The sequence below is a fragment of the Temnothorax nylanderi genome, unplaced genomic scaffold (genome assembly GCF_030848795.1).
Source record: "Temnothorax nylanderi isolate EJ_2023f unplaced genomic scaffold, tnyl_v1.0 TNYL_tig0122_pilon, whole genome shotgun sequence".
Classification (NCBI taxonomy): domain Eukaryota; kingdom Metazoa; phylum Arthropoda; class Insecta; order Hymenoptera; family Formicidae; genus Temnothorax; species Temnothorax nylanderi.
The window spans coordinates 122,294-142,472 of NW_027249184.1; the positions used below are offsets into that span (position 1 = coordinate 122,294).

General features: G+C 39.0%; 2 protein-coding genes across 4 annotated transcripts in view; one reads left to right on the forward strand and one right to left on the reverse strand.

The window, feature by feature from the left end:
• Nucleotides 1–20,179, forward strand: part of M (zona pellucida domain-containing protein miniature) — a 272,287-nt gene that overhangs the window by 109,720 nt on the left and 142,388 nt on the right. The window lies entirely within an intron of this gene.
• The window catches only part of Sol1, a 236,257-nt gene that overhangs the window by 105,225 nt on the left and 110,853 nt on the right, over nucleotides 1–20,179 (reverse strand). For all 3 annotated transcript variants that reach the window (XM_071713297.1, XM_071713298.1, XM_071713299.1), the window contains 4 exons: nucleotides 18,841–18,997; nucleotides 17,054–17,113; nucleotides 9,400–9,611; nucleotides 8,048–8,122 (listed from right to left, as the gene is read on the reverse strand). In XM_071713297.1, the coding sequence (XP_071569398.1) occupies nucleotides 8,048–8,122; nucleotides 9,400–9,611; nucleotides 17,054–17,113; nucleotides 18,841–18,997 (504 nt within the window). The remainder of the gene's footprint in view (nucleotides 1–8,047; nucleotides 8,123–9,399; nucleotides 9,612–17,053; nucleotides 17,114–18,840; nucleotides 18,998–20,179) is intronic.

The window sequence follows — 20,179 nt, forward strand, 5'->3', positions numbered from 1 at the left end:
AAATTATTCAATAAAATTTCTCAATAATAAATTTCTATTAATTGTAAGACATTTTACAGTTTTAGACAATGTTAATCCTCACAATTACTGAGAAACTGTAAATGTTTATTACTGACGCATGTGTTTGTGTTTAATAAAAGTGCGCGCGGATCGTGTCTGTTTGCGTAACATTGTTTGCCATCCTTACTAAACTTCGCAATATCCGGTTTTTACAAACTTTTATAATGGCGGGGATACACTTTTATTCCTCTTCCTCTTAACTTAAAATAGTGATCATAAAATCACGACAAAACTCTACGTTTGTGAACACAATTGAAAGAGCAAATGGTTGAAAGAAAATGTCACGATATATAAGATGTCCCGAAACTATGGCCAATCTCCTTTCATCTATAGATTCTTTGACCAGAATTGAATCGATCTTTCGAATTTAACGAAAATTTAAAGGTTCTTTTTAATACTTAAAAAATATTTATTAAAACTTGTGACTGATGAAAATAATAGGGATCGTGTGTTCTGTTTCAAAAGTTATTTTACTTTGGTAATCAAATAAATGTTTTTTGAATAAAAACGAAAAAATATCAACGAGTAAAGTATCTTTTTCATCTTTTAAAAGCATAAATTAACAGAAAGGCATATATATATTTAACACCAATTTAATATTTTTATTCCAACAGCAATAAACCAAATTTAAAAAATTATCTTATATATTGTAAAATTAATTAAATTTGATATTATAATTGCAGTTTTGAAAAAATATAGGACATAATGATTTTAATTTAAATAATAATAATATTTCTTTCAATAAAAACTCTATTGTGAGAATTCCGTTATAAATGCAATGATATTTTTAATACATTGAATTTTTTAATTTGCAAATATAACGAGTTTCTTCATTTTCATTAATTTTCCATTCATGAATGCTTACAAGTAATAGTAGTAATAAGATAATAATGCACATGCATCACCATGTTCGAATCACTTTCGTTATACATCACTAGAAATTGCTAAATCGATATAATGTGGAGTACCTCAAACTATTTGGCAAATATATAATGTCCGCGGTAAAAGAGATGCTTTTTGATTATCGAACTTTCACTGTGCTTTAATGTCGCAGTAGTTTCTTATACCGAGAAATTATCGGAACAGCGACTTTGTGATGAAAGAAACTACCAAACGCGTTTTGTGCTGCATCTCCCCGTGAAGCTACCCTCCCTCTTTACCCTCTTGCGTCGAAGCTGCTACGAGTGCAACTAATGATAATTGTTACGACCGTCATGGTGGTGGCTTTTATTTTGCGGGACCATTCCCGCGGTAACGCCGCAAAAACGCGAACGTTAGCGTCGAGCCTTAGCGCAAACTTTAGGCAGACGAAGATTACGCGGCAATAACTCGCGGATATATACAAGCGCTTGTAATAAATGTATTCGTTCGCGGAAAAAGCTGCCGGTAAAATCCGCGGGCTTCCGGAGAGCTTCTTACTACCCTTGCTTCCTCGGGCCTCCGGAGAGCCTTTACTTCGTCTTCTTCCTAACTCTTTCTTCCCGTTCGTCTCCGCCGGTTACCCGCGAGAGAGTCTGATTTTTTCATGATCGAGAAATCGTGTAGCGTGAGCGTAAATATTTTATCGCGCGTCAGACGGAGGGATGGAGGCAGTCCCTTCGAGTTAGACATTTTTCGGAAGTCGAAAATATCTATTTAAATTTGAGAGAGCGCGATGCGCGCTCACATTTAATATAAATATTAAGCGCTCCGATATTACATCCATTATAGAATAGGAGAAACTTCGCACCGCATCTTGACGCTGAATCTAACGCTTAGATGAGGTGGCCGCGAAGTTGCTATAGAGTAGTAGGTGCAACCAAGTGGACGGCTGCACGCTTTATCAGTGCTCGAGACACAACCGATGCTTCTTCTCGGCGTTTCCCCGCAGATTAGAAAGTTCAGAACAAGATTAACACTGATATAGCGCGCGCGTACTATTAAAAATTATTAACTAAATTTGCTGCGGACTGTGAAGTCAATATCGACTTTATTACTTCGGAAAGTTTCGCCCTAAAGCTCAGATTTTATGATTGCATTAATCTGTCCAAACTTTTTTATTGGTCAGCGGCATTTATTAACAGAGATATTAAACGTAATTGCAAACAAATGAAACACATTCTAAATACGATTTATCTATGTATTTAGAACACCAATTAAAATGATCAAATTATATCTAGATGACATAATCAATATTTTTACCGGTACGACTCGAGTTCTCGTAATATCTGTTTTTTGAGCAAATATTCGCGCAAATTTTATCTCTCGCGAATGGAGGAAATATTTATTTACTGTTTAACGTGCCGGTCCATAGAGAATTCTTTAAATCCTCGACGCAAACGCAAGAGAATCTTTTTCAAAGGTCGGAGCGGTTGAAAAATTAATACGGGTTCCTTTGATTGTCCGCTGGCTTCGTCGCCACTCTACACATGCGGGAATATGTCGCATACCTACTACCAGCACACATCGGATGGGACTACGGCGGTATAAAATAATCATTTTGATAGTAATATTTAAAATGGTTTAAGTCTCGAGTGAGGCATTAGTCAGAATAATCCATGACCACGATTCCGCGAGGTGTGTCTCTACATTTCTAAATTTATTTACGGGTCTACCTTCTCAACGATTTCTCCTACGATGATTGACAAGTGTCTCTAAATCTCTTTTCCAAATCAATTATGTATATAATTGATAGCGACGTAGCGCTCTAACATATTTTATTAATTATATTACGATAATTAATAATATAATCGAATAATAATAATCATAATTTTGAGAATCGTTTAGCCAGTTTAAATAGGTCGAATATGTAAGTTTTAACATTCATTATACGTATAAATACATTTTTATCTTGTCTGAAAACTTACTTGTCATCAGCAACTATACAATTGTACTGAAAAAAATATGATCGATGTGGTGAGTGTTGAATAGCCACTACGCTTACGCGACCAATTCCAGACTCGCAAATCGGAAAACTCGTTTGTCTTTATCAACAGCAAATGGCGTACAGCTCTGCTCAGTAAACTTCTCTCGTAGCGATTTAATGCACAGTTCATTAAACATATAAATGTGGCGTAAATGACTTTATCAGTGCAATTTTACGTGAATTGTATTAATAGGTATTTTAATCATTAAACTAGATCTATCCCTCTATCTTTCACCCGCGAAAAGTCGCAAAGAAAAGATATATCAAAGAGACACGCGCTATTGATGCGCGAAAGACTAGATTCGCTCACGCTGTTAATTCAATCGTCAAAGCCCGCGGACAAGGCGATAAAACGATCGAGAAAGTTCCGTATCCGCAGGAACGGGTTGAATACGAATTTCACGATACGCTAGGGTAAGTACTGTTACGCTTCATCGATCGAGACCGATCTCTGAGCCAATATCTCATCCTCGCTTGCGGTCTATTAGATTTCTACGGCTTCCGAGGGGTCACCGTCTCCCTGTCGTCTCTTTTCCTCTTTTCTCCATGGAGAAAAGGGCTAACGTAAATCGTGACTCTTTCAACGTCAATCCCTGAAAAGCGCGCGAGATGGATCTTATACATTTCCGACAGTCCGGGACTTACCTCGGAACGTTCGATTTCGGTATCCCGACCGTACACACGCGGAGAAATCGATACCCAGTCGCCGAATCGACGGCTCGCCGGCAAGAGATCCACTGCTTGCAGTCACGACGATTTATCGGTATCCCCTATGTTTCCTGCGGTAAGGTGCGCGAGCATTCCCAGTTCCCAGCTACATGTTAATGCCGCTCGTCGCATAATGTTTATGAATAGCTTTTACGATGTATCTTTTCTACGTATATAATCTATATAGCCGCGCGTTAAGTTAATTATTTAAAATATTTAAGTATTTCGAAAAAACGTGTGATAAATAATTCTATAATAGTGTCATTTCTAATAAGTGGTAAATACTCCTTGCATGAGTTCTTGCAGTCAAATCCTTTTTCCATAATTTACACACGACAACATCGTAATAATTCTCGCCGTAACGGCAGAGAGAAAAATTTGAAGAAACTTTCTTTGGGGAGGCGGAGAAAGGGGGATAAAAGGTAAAGTGTTCTGCTGTAAATTTCGGTGGTCGCGTACGCAATGCCGGACAAGTGTCGATAATAGGATCCTACAAGTTTCTTTTTTTCGCCGCGGCTGGTTTAGTACCCACTTTATCACGCGAGGTCGTTTCGTTTCTAGTGGATCATTCTGCACCCGACACATAGACGCAGGTGGGCACGCTTTATGGCTGACGTTAATATGATCAAACCTCATTGTGTTGGATGTCGTCGCTAGAGCCTAGCGATGGGATAGCAGTATAGCACGTATTATTTGTCCTTACATGCAACATCAATGTCTCTCTTTCTTTCTCTCTCATTACTGATGATGTAATCATCTCTCCCGTTTTATCACGACGCGTTTGCATGTAATGACTTGATGTACTCACGTAGAGCAGCCACGAATTTCCCCTCGATTACGTTGCATTTATGACAATCCTAAATGAGAACACTGAATAATCGACTATCACCAAGAGATCACGGTTTAGTTAATGAATTCTCAGTAAATCACGATGATAATTACCATTATTGTCGTGATGTTACTGCGATTATTGCAAATCTTTCGCAGAAAATATCAGAGAGAATTCCTTTTCTTTTGCAACGTACAACGCAACGTTCATACGTATTTGCGGCTACTTGTTTAATAAATTAGCGTATGACAAACAATATCTGCGATTGGGGCGTGCGACATCAATGTGCCATTCATTATGTAGCAAATTTACCGTTATGCATACACCTGTATACCTGATCAGCATGCAAGTAGAATATTTTTAACTAGATGCGTGTGCAATGCGCTAGACGAGCGTACATATTCATAGCTAATGAATAACGTGAATATTCAAGAATATAAAATTCGAGTGCTTGCGCTCCACTTACGGCCATGTAAATTTGTCATTCCGTTCATAAATTATGAGCCATAACGACACATTAATCTAGAGTTTGCCAATATTGCTGTGGTACATTATCGCAATTACGAAATAGCGTATCACGCATCAAACTCATCGAACTCATTGACAGCCGCGCGTTATTCGTGATTCTTTTAGATTTGTTCGACAAACGCGGCATCGATATACCGGTCGAATTGGCAAAGTCATATATCGCATACAAGTGTGATATGCATTTAAGAGATCTAATAAAAAAAGATCGTCTATACAACAATCATATAACACGATACGACATTACTGTCTAAATAACATTCATCATCCTCTCTCGCAGAAAAGAAGAATCTTTTTATTCTCGTCCTTGACAGAAGGAACGATATTTCATCGGCAATTAAATCGCTCTAATAGTAGTAGAGGAAATTTGTTATCGCTGGGTACGTCGTAGAAAGTTTGCGACACTTACATCTTAAGTGTAAAGCGTGCGCACTGCAGAAAGTTATTATTAGTTTCACAGGAAAGCGCACTTTCCGGCTTGGAGACGAGCGTAAAATACCGGGAAACAACGTTACGTCGTTTGCAAAGTTAGCATCGTGCGAGCATAGCACATACATAGCACTTTCCCGAACGGAGTGAGAAAATTGTAGAATTTCGATCCATCATTCGTACGCTCCCGTTTCCGTTTCGTTTCTCTCTCTCTCTCTCTCTCTCTCTCTCTCTCTCTCTCTCTCTCTCTCTCTCTCTCTCTCTCTCGCGGATTCTCGACCCGGATCTCGTCCATACGGTTTCTCGCCGTACGACGGCGGCGGCGGTCTGGCATAGCCATCAGAATTTACCGTCTCGCGGCTGACATTATCTGCGACGAAATACGTTATTTTTCGGGGAGCTAACGCGTATATACGTTTAGCAGAACATTACCCTCGTTGACGGGCGCGAGTTTGTCCGCGGACGTTATTTATTGCTTATTCGCTTCACTCCGCGTCGTACGGTAAACAGCACTGTACGAGGACGAGGGACCTATAAAGTGATCCTGGATGCACGCGTTATTGAGCTCAGTGTATACCGTGTCCCGACACGCAATTTGTTCTTTCTCTCACAGTTAAGCGTGAAAAAATTGGAAAAACTTGACCATCCGTTTCCGATAGAACAACTTCCTCCGTCTATTTATCGGCGCACTTAATTTCTGCGGTAATTACCTTATCGACGTCCGTTTCGCTCCCGTTCGATTAAAAAACGAAGACGAGGAAAAAGGCGAGAATACGCAGAAGTTAGTCCTTGGTAGGTTTTCACGGTGCGAACCGACGATATTTTCACGTAACCAACCAATTACGTAAATGAAACCCACTCTCACTAGTCTCACTACGACGACATTGCTCATTCTCACTTTACGTAATTACAGTTAGTGCACAAACGTGCCATGGATCTGTGATCGAAATCTACCGATATCGCTTTGAAAACATTTCAATCTTCCTCTCGTGACCATTAATTCATGCCTTGACGATCTCAATGCTGAGGTGAAAAACTGCTCGTTTTCATTCTGTTATATCTTATATAATATATTACTTTCAAAGCTAAAACGCAATCGACTTTTTTCAAAGATAAAAAACGAAAATATATTAATGTATACTTGACACATCTATACAGCGTAACTACGTGCAAATAATTTGAAGCATTTGGCGAATAAAAGCAGATAGGTATATCGCTATTTTCGACGGTTTTACGATAGCTGCTTTACGGTAACCCTAAGCATCGTGTGGAGGAGAGTTGAAAGACAGGATAGGATCGACCTTCATAAGCTTCGGTGTCTCATAGGATGGCTCCCATTCGAGCCTCGAGCACCCTCATGACTCCGTTGTGCTGGTAAAGGTTCTCATTGTCACGCATTCCTACGTACGCCGCAGCTGTTGTTGTTCACCCGTATTAAGAGATAGATTTACATGAGTAAACACGTTGAGGTCTAGAGTCCCACGTACAAATTGAGATTAGAGTCAAGCCTTCGAGTATTTGAATAATTTGAATGCATGTAATTAAATGTTAAAGGACCATATGAGCATATGTACCATACGCGCATCGAAAGTATGGTTTCTGTATAAAAACTTATAATTTATATAAAGAGAGAGACTTGATTTTGATGATGATTGATATATGTATATATTTATATATATTATAATATAATGAATCTATAGATCTAATGTGTCCTTTTTCATCGCGTAATATGTAATAGAAATTGTTCGATATCGTAATCACACAATATTCGAATGCTGCTAAATTGCGCCTATATAATTGTCAATAAAAGACGGATTAAGTTTCGAGTTCGGAGTCACAAGCAAACGGGTAGACAGGAGTCAAGTCATCGACAGGAACTACTTGTCAACTGAATTTATGGCGAATACTCAAGGCATAAGACAAGCATCTTATTTTCATGAAAAAGCCGTAAAGTTCGGAGTCCGTCGAGCTTTCACCATCGTCCGTAACATACGGGTGATGATTCTACAAGCGTAAAGTACTCACAAAGTTTATACGCCGCTGCGTTACGGAGAAGTTATGTGTCGAGGGCTCTAGGGAAAATCATATTTCTACACGTATTCGCCGACATTCATGTTGAAGACATCAAAATAATCCTTTTAAACAACGACAGGAACCATATACCCCCGGGGCTGATGTTACCCTTATTCTTTCAGACTTCATAAAAGTATGTTACGTCTAAAGTAAAATTTTATTTTACATCGAGGTATCCTGTTTCCTAGACTGTGCGTCACGTTTCCCAGATTACATTTCAGTCGTTCGAAAAGTCCCGCGGGTGCGATAATCTTTCTTTCTTTTTTTTTTTTTTTACGAAACTAGCAGATCTGATAATAATCTGCTAGTTATGATATAAGTTGGTAAGCCGTATCATTTATCGGCATAGACGTCCTTTTTTTTCACGTTTAACGAAGGTCATGTCTGTCATCTTTTCAGTAAAATCCCAATTTTACAGTACTTTAGTTTGCACAAATTTATCTTTTCCGGAGGAAGTACCATGGGACGCGATTAAGAAAGGTGATAAATCGCGTGTACAGAATGCAATGTATACTTACTAGTAGCGCTGACAGCTGGTCCGATGACCGAGTACTTGGGGTTCCCCGTAGCAGCCCCTGGGACCTTGTCCGGCTCTGAAACACATTATTGTAATTATCCCCAGAATATACAGTGCCGTTAATTACAACAGGGAGTCGCGTATGCAATGGACCGCAGCCAATCTACCTTAGCACAAAGGATCTGGCCCCATGATTCATCGTCTTGTAAATATGTAATGGTGTGTTTTTGTTCAATATAAGAATACTTAGCGTTTAACGCTTAGATTTTGTCAAAATAATGATTAAATGTCGATATTGATCAAATTTAATGCACGTTGATCATATAATGAGCGAGGGCATTATCGACAATTATGCCTTGTAATAATACGATATATGTCGGAAACTCAGTTATCAACCCAGTTACGGTAATCAATATATTATGATATGTTTATTTATCATTTTATTGTATATCTGTTAATGGCAATATCGAAAAATATAGTAATAACAACGGGTAAGTTCAAAGAACAATCCAAATGTGCCTGAAAAATGTTTGGCCGATTACCAAGTAAGCAAAGAAGATGCCATTTCCAGAGTAAAACGCAAGCTTTCTCTCCGGGTGTTACAGTTTGCTGGAAAGCTTCACGATCTTCCTTGCCGACCGTCAAAAGCTCCAGCATTACTGGAAAGCTTCGCAAAAGCTCTGTTTCATGGCGCTTTCATACTTTAGCATAGCGACGCGTTATGTTGAGCTTTTGAACTTCTTCTACTTGAAGCTGCGGTACCGACTGGGTTCGCAACTTGGCATATATATTTCGATAATTCAATATTATCAACTAAATTTTTAATAACTACTTCTTTTCGACTTTATAATCATTCTTTTTCAATCGATTATTTAAAACTACATATTTATGTCTATTGCAAGGATTTGAGTACTTTAATGAAGATATTGAAGATACAAATTATATGAAAAGCTCTATTTACAAGGCGAGAATTTTCATAATACTATGACATTGAATGATCAATGGAGATTTATAAAAAAAAAACAAAAAAATTTGACTATCGCGAATATGCTGGTTTTCATAAAACCATAAAATTGCCAAATAAGTGGGAAAGATGAACAATCTGGATCTGAGCGGAATCTAAAAGATTTCTACGACTATTCCTCAGCACGCGATATAAGGCAATGGATAATTTAATGGCTCGTCCCATGACTTTAGGGACTCACCTGAGCGGAAATGGTATCAATAGCCGCGGTCTTACACATCGCAGGAGATGAGACGGTGCCGAAGAAAGAGGAATGTGGCCGTGGCGGGAGGATGGTCGGAAGGATGGACTTTCGTGATGTCGACGAGTAATCATCGTTCGTTACTGACCAGGATGTAGCGCATCGTCCAATGGCTGGAATTGGAACATCGCCTTGAAGCCCTGGCCCGGCCACTCGGAATTAGCGACGAACTCGATGTAGAGACCTGGTCCCGTGCTGAGTACCTCCACTTCCGCTCCCTGGTTGCAGAGTACGGCTATTGTGGGCGCCCCTGAATCCGTTCCGTCGTGCACCCTGATTAAATCCGCCCTATTCAGGCAACTGTAACAGGATGTACCTTTCGTTAGAAGCCGGCAACTTATCGGTACATTACCTTCAGTCGTGCTTAATTCCCGCTCTGAAAAATTGGAATATTCTCTTTTAAGCTAATTGACACTTGTGCTGTTAACAAGTATAGAAATAAAGAATCCATCGATAAAATTTATGTTAACGTAATTTTGCTGCCTTAGTGTTATCCCCTAAGTCAAAACTGTCAAAGCATTTTGCTTTGTAGAAGTTTACCTCCATAAAGATTTGAATCTTGTAATGGGACGCGCAAATAAAGAGAGAATCCACGAGATTCTCGGCGACGAAGATATGTTAAGTTCGCTTTGAGTGCTGTGGCTCGTCTAGATAATGCGCGCGAGGGGAAACGAGACCGAAAGGGGAGACAAAAGAGATGAGAGATGGGAGACAGTTCAGTGGGGTTGAAGGTGAAACTGTAAAGAGTGTACAGTGACAAAGGATGGCATCATCGGCAAGACGGGCGGTGGGCGGCAGGCCAAGGAGAGAGTCTCGACGACCGGCGCGGCGATTCGTTTCATATGTGTACGTGAACTACTCCGCTCGATCGAACCGAAGAAGAGTATTACATCTCCGGTGCCTTCGGAAGCCTTAGGAATCGTGCACTACATCGACGGGATCGCGATCCGATCGATTTAAAGGCTTGATCGATGACGGCAGACGGGATAACCTTATTACTTGCACGGGTTAAGCAATTACGTTGGCAGAGAAAGATTATCGTCGGAAGAGCCAGAGATTAAAGAGCTACCCCTGTCCCGCCTGTCCGTTCCGCTTCCTTGCCTCTGAACCTACACGTGCGACTTCTGACCTCACTTACACGTACACGATAGCCACGTTAGCGTCGCTCGTCGTTGACGTAGTGCCGTAAAATATTTTATATCTACCGCGAATCAACAGAGACACGAGATTATATTTCCAATTTCGATCGTTGGATTTTTGAACATTATAATGAGTAGACGCATGCAATCAGACTCAAATCAGTTTGAAACAATCAAACAGAAAAGTTGAACCATGAGGTTAGTGGTGCGCGTAAGTGAACTCAACGCGAAGGCAAGCAAATCCGTCTATCAAAGTTAATCTAGCGTAGCATCGCGCGCCTGGAGTGTGTACACGGAATTCTTCAAGTGCCCAACAAGATTTACTTCGGGCCATCACCGACTCCATTTTGCTCTCGTCGATTTTATTCGTATTTCGTCTACTATGTCTCAGTGGCTATTCCATGAATATCGTTAAAGTAGCGTTTACCTTTGGAAACTTGAATTCAAGCGTAAAAGCACGTTCAAGTATCGAATGGCGATACAAAGAACCGTTCTACAGCTTCTTTTTCTTTTTATTAAACTTTTCGCGAGTTAACGTATATGGTAAGGCCAGGTAAGGGATTATTCATTACTTATATCCGTAGGAAGGGATTATTGATACTGTCGATAGTTCCCCCAACTATAACTTTATATGAGCGAACGAGCGCCATATGTGCGTGCTATAAGCGTGCACTCGGGTAGAGTAGGAGTGTATCGAGTGCTGGATGGAGGAGTCTCTCGGTATCCATCAGCACCATTCACGATAATATCCGAGTGCATCTGACGGAGCGGCTTAACGTTGATATATGGAGGCATTTCTCAGCTCTTACCCGAGCTCTTACAGATTTTTACCACCAGTCTTGGAGGAAGTGCCATCGGCCACGACATAAATTAACGCTATATCGATCGCAGATTTGTCGACCGTATATCGCGTATCGCCTTTCAATTCTCGCGTTAGGTTTAACCGAAGATATAATATACTGCAGCGATTATAATATTTGAATTAATATATTTATCAAATTTCTTTTCTAAATCGGCACTTTTCTAATTGTAGAGAAAACACAATCATTCACAAGTTAATCATGCTGCAAATGTAAAATAAAATCTCTTTTTCGAATTATTTATTATCGCGTTATTGACTTTATTCACTAAAAAAATAATTAGCGGCGTGTAAAGTTTTGATAAACGATTAAATGAAAATCCAGTTATGATCGTATGTATAGTGATGTTTCATGAAAGCATGAAAAGTGAATAATTGCGTGAGTCGATGTTATTTGGTCAGATTCAGATATTTTTCTCTGATTTGACATTACACAGCGAATGCATTCATTCGCCATAACCATTTCGTATAAATATGTCAGCGTAGAGCTAATATTGGGTCCATTTATCCCGTTATATAAACATCGTTGGATCCGACGTCGACATTCATGAGAATATGAATATATTCAATTAATTTTTACATACATAAAAGAATCACAAATATTATTTCTGTAAAGAGCGATTAATATCTATATTATTATAAATATATTCTTGATAATCGTATTTTTGATAGACACATCTTTATCGCAAAAGTATGGAAGAGATTTTAGATGTGTGAATTATTCGAGAAAAACATATATCCCAATATTTTCGGAGTAAATAAATTACCTAGCGCTATGGGAATTAATTATTTAAAAATTGCAAATTTTGTCATAAAAATAAATCCCGGTTTTTATCGCATTGGCAGCCAATTGCTCGTGAATCACTATATGCTACAGGCTATAGCCCGATAGAACGTGCGAAACAGAATATAGAGTGAAGTTTAAATGAGATTTGGTACCAGAGAGAAAGAGAGAGAGAGAGAGAGAGAGAGAGAGAGAGAGAGAGAGAGAGAGAGAGAGAGAGAGAGAGAGAGAGAGAGTTTTATACTCACAAAATAAAACTACCGCCAAATAAAGCAGACAGCTAAAAAATTTAGGCAATAATATGTGTCTAGAATAATATATATACCTCTTTAAAATATTTATTAAAAAATCAATTTTTTCTTACTATACATAAGCGTACATCTAGTAAGTATGGATCAATTTACAATGTTGATATATGTATAAAAGCAGATTTTATAAAAAAAATAAAATTATTTTAAATATTTTATCCGAAAATGCGCGGATACGAAAGCTAGTTATTTTCAGAATGATATTTTATTTCTATTTTCAGCTATGTTGCTTTCATACCGAGATTTGTGTAATAGCATAATACGATTTCAAAATTGCTTATTATTCATATCTTGTTGCACTCTCTGTAAAAATTACATTTGTTTTCGTATTATTTGAACTAGCCCCATTGTATACAATTTTCTCAGATTTTATGAACGCGTCACTTTTTACGCTCATGAGGTATTGTATTTGTAAAAATTGTTTTTTGAAATCATATTTTGAAATCATATTTTCTTCGCTGAGTTGTTTTACGATAATTATACAATTTGCTCATAAAACGTTATTATTTGATGACAAAACCAAGTAAAAATTTCTCTTTTATCTTGAGATTATTTGCTTCAGCATTTTTTCAGTTTCTGCAGTTTTCAATCGCAAAATCATCTATTTTGATTTGAGAGTTTAAAGTTAAAAGGTCACTAACGGAATGAAATTAAGGGAGCTCAATACTGAATTAGGACAGAGTTCGAGGATTTATCAAGGATTAACTCCTGCACGCTGCAACTGCAAGTCCCTAGGCACCTCTCGTTTCTCCAAGTCGACCTCCCAATCACCATTCTCAGCTCTAAGTCTTCGCGCAGAGAGGAACTTTATGTGGGTTAAGTAGAATCGTGGTCCACGTATTCAAAGGATTTAGAGGTCAGGTGTAACCGGCACACCCTACGATTTAAAAAGAGAGAATTCTCGGAAAAGTACGCTATCGCTGTCAAGTCGAGATCGTATTGCGGCGAAGTTAATTACAACGAGCGGTGAAATTCGTGCATTAAATTCGTATAGCTGGCTTTAAATCCTTAACAAAGACCGATAGGAACGTAGTTTTCTGGTACCGGTAGAATTCGTCGTAAATATCTTGGGAAAATATTCGTAGCGCTCGTAGGCGGAATATGAAGTTTACCGAGCTATATGTAAGGAACATGAGAGAGAGAGAGAGAGAGAGAGAGAGAGAGAAAGACAGAAAAGAGAGATCTCGACGTGAAATATAGCTCAAGTGAAATATATATGAGATTTGCTTGAAAAAATATTCTGATCTTCAGCACGTGCATACGAAGTCCAGGCTTGTCGCGTTTTCAATGGCACTAACGGGGGAAAGCGAGGAGACAGGAGGATCTATGGCAACCAGCTTGAAAGGATCGGTAGTCAAGCTCGCAGTATTACTGCCTGGCAGATTTATGTCAGTAATATCTGAAGCATTAGCAATTTGACGTATTGGCGATCGTAAAATTTGGAGTCGCGCGCAGGAAGAGGCTATCTCTCATTCATGGACTGATAATACATCAGATCCCTTCGGGTCGGCGAGCGCGAATGTATCTGGTCTCCCGCTGATTTGCATGTCGTAAGTACACGGAACATCAGCTCCGCGTATACCTTAAGTACTCAGAAGCAATACCGATCACGGAAGACCAACTCACGAACACTCCTCGCGCAGCGTAACGAGATATATCTAACGACCGCGATTATTCTCGGCACGCACATGGAACGCTCATAAAACGTAGGAAGTTCAATACGTACAGTAGCGTTCAAATTACAGCAAACTCGTCCGTCGATCGATCGTCCACTCGCACGTTCATTGGTCAACGCGAAAAACATTACTACACAAACAAGCCTATCTCTTCACTGAATATTTGATTGAAATTTTAAATTAATATAGATATCTCTCCAAATATAAAATAGCTCCTTTTCATTCACATACGTGACATTTTCTTTATGTTTATAATGCATAGTTTCGGTAATGATAAATTTTAGCCAATAATATAAGAAAAGGAGACTTACCTACGAATAAATTAATATATAAACTCATTTAAACAATAATATTAAAAACCATTTACTTAAAGAAGGAAAACTTTTTTTATGTTTTACATTTATTTCAAATGTTAGGGGAATCTTGTGTTTTTAATTTACAAAATCGATGTCTATGATACGTCTATAATAACGACACGCATGGTGACTCTTACTTGTCGATGTCACTCTGGCCGTTGCTTATCTTTTTGCTTCAAATATATGGGTTATCTATATTCTACGATATATCTCAAAAAGTATATGCATGGAGAAAAATTTTGGAAAAGAAAAAGTGTTCAAAAGGGCAAAGAAAAGACGGAGGAGTATCCTAAAAAATAAGGAAAGACACCAAACGACTCAAGATCTTTTTTACAGAGCTTTTCGCATGCCGTTCATCAGCAGTATGAGTCAATTTCAACAGGACTCTGCATCAACGTCTCTCAGCAGTGGGGACAATGCGACGCGACACCAATCGTCATTACCGCTCCTCGGCAAACATTCAAACGAGTTCGTTTGATTAGTTTAATGATTCGTTTGGCTTTACTCCTCCCTAAATGTCGAATCTCTATCTTGTGCTACTTCGACCCAAATGTTTTACCAAGCTGGCCGAACCAATCGACGCCGATTATCTATTCGTGTCGTCATCTAGTCGATAAAATTCTCAGATAGCACAGAGTAACTTTTACGATTGCCGCGAGTGCAGAGAAATTTTAATCCAGAGCGATTTAAAGAGTTTGATTTTCCGCGAGTCACATTCGTGTAGAGGGAATGACAAATCAGATAACGTTCACGTATCGACATATGTTTTCGTTGATTAATTATAGGTATTAATTACGGAATTAAATTTAAGAGTGGTAAATATACAAAACTAATTGTAAGACGGGGGAACAACTTTATTTTTCCCGTAAATCTCCATTGCGTGCTTAATCCATCTGCTGGCTATTGCCAGCGCACTGACTGACGTGCACCGTTCGATCCGTATCAAATACACGAAACTGTATCGGAAGAGAAAGTTTTAAATAGAAAAGTTTTGCCTGCGCCCTCGTGATTCTGATATTCGTTATTGTGTCTCGTTAACTCTTAAACGTTAATAACTGACAGATCATAATTACATTTACAATTAGCGCAATGGAGCTTCACCTGGCAATCTTTAAAATTTATCATATAGCAATCCAGAAAACGATACATGCAAAAGCTTCATAATCCGTGAGAAAAATCTTTCGAGCTTAAGTTGTTAAGAATTACACAGTGGTGACATGCAAATTCCCCTCTGCTGCTATACATAAATAATAGAAAGACATTCACTTCACAATATCTCCTCCAGTTTCAATCTTACAATAGACTCCGATAAGTACTTTTCAAGTTAAAATTTAAGAAAACTTTCTGTCTTCCGTGTAAGTTCTATTTTCCAATTAAAAAGTTGATTATTCGTCTTGCCTCTAACAACATAAATTAATTTATGACTTATCATCAATAATTAATTTTAAGTAAACTACAATGCTTAATATTTTTTTGCTGCAATGAGAAATATATTTTCACGATTCATTCAATATTAAACAGATAAAGTCGCGATTACGCTGGCAAAACTAATGAAATTTGTTATCAGAGTCATAAAAATATGTCCGTCTTCAGCAGTAACGATTCAAAACTCCCGTAATTCTAACTTTGGTCATTTTTTCTTAAATTGTGCGAACGGATGTTGCGTTTTTGGTGATCGTGTACGTATAAGTGTGAACAAACGAGTCTTAAAGTTTTTAACAGCCCTGCGGCTTTCATTATACATGTATGTCTCGTTCGAGTTGTAGGGTTATTAGTCGGGAAAATGCAGCGGAAGTTGGGAGGAAAGCTGCTGAAATATTCTGAATACACATAGCAAGTATATAACAAAATGCTCAATATTTTTTATCAGACTAAGATTAACATAAAATGAAAACCCATCAGTAACAAGTAAATTCTTGAAACTTGTTTTAATTGCTATGAATAAAAAATAAATCAATATATACGAAAACCGGTGATGTCTAAAGCTCTGCTTATCACTTGAATGGAAGCTAGCCATCTGGACGTGTTTCTGCGCCCGTACTCCATTTATGTCCATCCGGACATCTCTCTCGCGGTTTCGGTTACACGCTGTTTTCAACACGCCGCACGAACGACAGTTTCAAAGTTTTAAATCGACAGGTCGCGCCAATGCCATCCTACCAGCCGACGGGGCTTAATGGCGCATCTTTTACATAGACGAGGCAGCCCCGGTCATACTTCGTGAATTCACGACTTTGATCCCTCCCGCTAAATCTCCTCAGCTTTTTCTCTTTCGTAACTTGCGGAACTCAATTTCTATCCGGGATATGCGAAGAACGTACGGGAAACTTTTTCCCACGGATGCACCGAACGTTGCTCCCGCAAATCTATCAACTTCGAGATGCGCCGGAAGAAAAAATTTGTAAACCATTTATGACAAAAAGAAATTTTAAAACGGCGCGTTTTTTTTCTTTTTTCTCTTTAGAAAATGCCTTAGAGACGACTGATGCAATCTCTAATTTGTTGCTCTGCGTTTATTTACTCTTCGTTATTGTTCGTTATTACTTTTCGTTCAATACTATGCGTATTTCATGTTTTTCATATTACGTTAGAAAATCAAAAATAAAGACGTAATACTCGCCTCAGGTCTCCTTCTTGCAGAGAAATCTCCTCAAAGACCAAACGAATTCTCTCCTTCAACCTGAAATACAATTAACCAAGTTACTCTGCGTGCGTTTTCCTAGATGGATACATTATAACGCCACTTATTACTGTGTAAATGCTACATAACTTGCGATATTAAAACTTGCATTTTTATGAATACGAAAATATTATTACATGCATTTTTCGTCCGAGCGGTACCGGGCGGCGGTACACGCGCGCGGTTTATCTTGTTCCCCGTGGTACTAATGAAACAAGATGGGAGCTGTAATTAATTTCATTATAAGCGCACCTAGCGTATGAATTTGTTAAAACGACGGCGACGACGGCGACGACGGCGACTGTGAACAATGTGACGGGACCAAATCTCTTTATGAAAAAAAGCTTAAATGGCTAAATGACAGAAAGTGCCTTTATAGAATATAAGAATTTATAACCTAACCATAAGAAAGAAAAGCCGAAATATATTCGTTTCTTTACTATTTTTTTTCTCGCTTCTTTCTTTCCGTCACGTTTCTTCCTCACATGTGAATAATCATTAAAAGACTCGCTTGCAATCACGGCGTGACAAAGGCCATCCAGCCATCGAGAACAGTGTAGTACGTTAATATAGTATAGAGCGAGTGTCATGAATACCTAGCAGATAGACTGCACGCGCGTATAATACACATACACGTATCCGCCGGCTTTATAGCGGCTGGCATAGCGGCCGACGTTGCGTTGACATAACTGTTAGACATATAGGGTTACACACGCTACTTTGATACAATTACTGTAATTAAGCAGCAACCTACAATACTACGGAAATCACATTCGCGCATACTGGCCCGGCGCCGCGATTAAATTCATCACGATTGAGCGACGTTCTGACTCGACTCCGTTAACTATTTCCTTTGATCGCTGTACGTAGATCAGACATCCACAGAAATCAATGAACTGTGCAACGATACGTAATGTGAACTATGACGTTTATAGATATAGATATAGATATAGGAGCGCGAAACTGGAAATCCTATTAGATAATTAAGTAAACTATTAGAAATTAATGCTCTAAAATAGATTAAGAGAGAGAGAGAATAATATTTTCTCTTACAAGTACTTTGGCAAATTAATATTACCGCTTGTTAGTGTTTTGCCATTTAACACTGGGTTACATGGATTGCATTTTCATACGCAAGTCGCGACGAGGTCTAGCCTCGGTGTTGTTTCGTGGGACCGGCTAGAGAATAGCAACTTCCTGCGAGGGATCATGCCAAGAGAACTTGCCGGTTTTTCTCCCGCTAGCTGGGCGCGAGTGCAGCTTTTATGCCGCTGTGCTGCGAAACGGCTTGCGACAGAACGGACGTAAACTTTCGGCGGCCACGTAACAAGGAACCGAGATGAGGAACGAGGAAAGTTGAGCTGGATAGGAAGCCGGAAAATTTCTGATGATGGGATAAGCGCGGTAGTATCAAAACTCAACGTGACCTAATATCCAAAACCAGTATGTCGAGTTTTAGTGTGGCCTGGGCGAAATTAAACCTTTATTTAAACGCTATGCGAAACAAACATGTTGAGTTCGATATGATTGAATATGCCCTTCGATGCCTATGTTAGATTGCGTGTTAATGAACTGCGAGCAGGATTACAGACTGTCGTCATTAAATGCGCTAAAGCAGTAGATATATGACGACGGCGCGGCGGAGATTAGCAGCGGAGATGCATTATATATGGATTAGACCCTCCGGAACAGAGCGCATGGGCTCAGGAGTAGGTCAGATTAGTTACCTTGCCCGGAAGAGGTAGGAGCACCGGATGTTCTTCGGATAGGAGGACGGGTACCGCGGCGAATAAAATCGTCCGTATTGAGGCGTCGATTGCGAACTGACAAACTCGTGGTCACACATCGTGCCGGGCACCAGCAGACCGTCCATCTCGAATAAACCTGGAACAAAAAGAAGATGAGATCACGTTACGACGTCGTCGACTTTGCGATATGTCCACTTGTCCGGACGATCTTGTTTCAGTTGTCACTTTGACAAAGTTATCGCTTTTGTCCTAGTTCTTTCTGGCTTGTTAGTTCGTTCAATCTATATTGTATATCTGAGACTGTTGAAACAAAATTTGCATTTAATCAGAAAATACTTGACGGTCTGGAAAATAATCTTAAATCGTTCTTAAAAACGAAAATATGTGAGAGACATGAATAACCCATATGATAACTTTATAAATTTACAAAAATCTTGTTTTGTGACGTCTAACTTGTTTTTAACTATCTACAATTCTTCAGTAGAAACCTTATACATATGTTCTATTGCAAATATAAAAAATCTTAGTCTTTCTCGATTTTACTACAATTTCTTTCGCTACTATTTTGAAAAAACTATTGATAAACATCGGAACACGTGCAGAGCAAATTCTATTCGAAAGCTGTCTCTCGCGGAAATGGAATCGAGATGAAATAAAATTAACGATTGCTAGCGTGTCCTTAGAGCGTGCAAATATACCTACTGAATCCGTTACGTATTGATTAACTAGTGGCGCGTCCCACACTCCTTTCAAAGGCGTCGCCCCATGGTAAAATGATTCAATTTATAACTGAGTATCGTTACTGCTTACGATTAACAAAAATGCATAACGGTACAATGCACAGAATCGAAGTTAATCCTAATCTTTTTTTTGTTTGTCTATCCACCCACCTCGTTAGTTTTTGCAGAGTAGCTGCGCATGTTTCAAAATAAAACCAAAGAGCAAGCGTGTATAACGGATATTTGTGCAATAGCGATTTCGACGTACGTTCCGAACTATGTACAAATATCTCGAGTACGTGGGTTAGCGCGATAACGACATCGGCAGAGAAATACAGTGCCGACCGATTTTGCTAAAAGCGCAGGGAATTATCACCGTTCATGTGCGTACAAAGAACTCGTACCGTTTTTAAATTCTACGATTTCTACGGGATATGTACGGGCAATTACATCGCTGGCTCGCGCAATTCAGAATACCCGAGATCGTTCTTTTGTGCTTGAAACAAAGGCGAGAGGAAAAAGCGGTAGTTTCCGGAAGATAAAAAAAAACAGACAGGAGGTTGGAGAAGGTCGTCGGCCGCATCTATCTACTAGTGAAG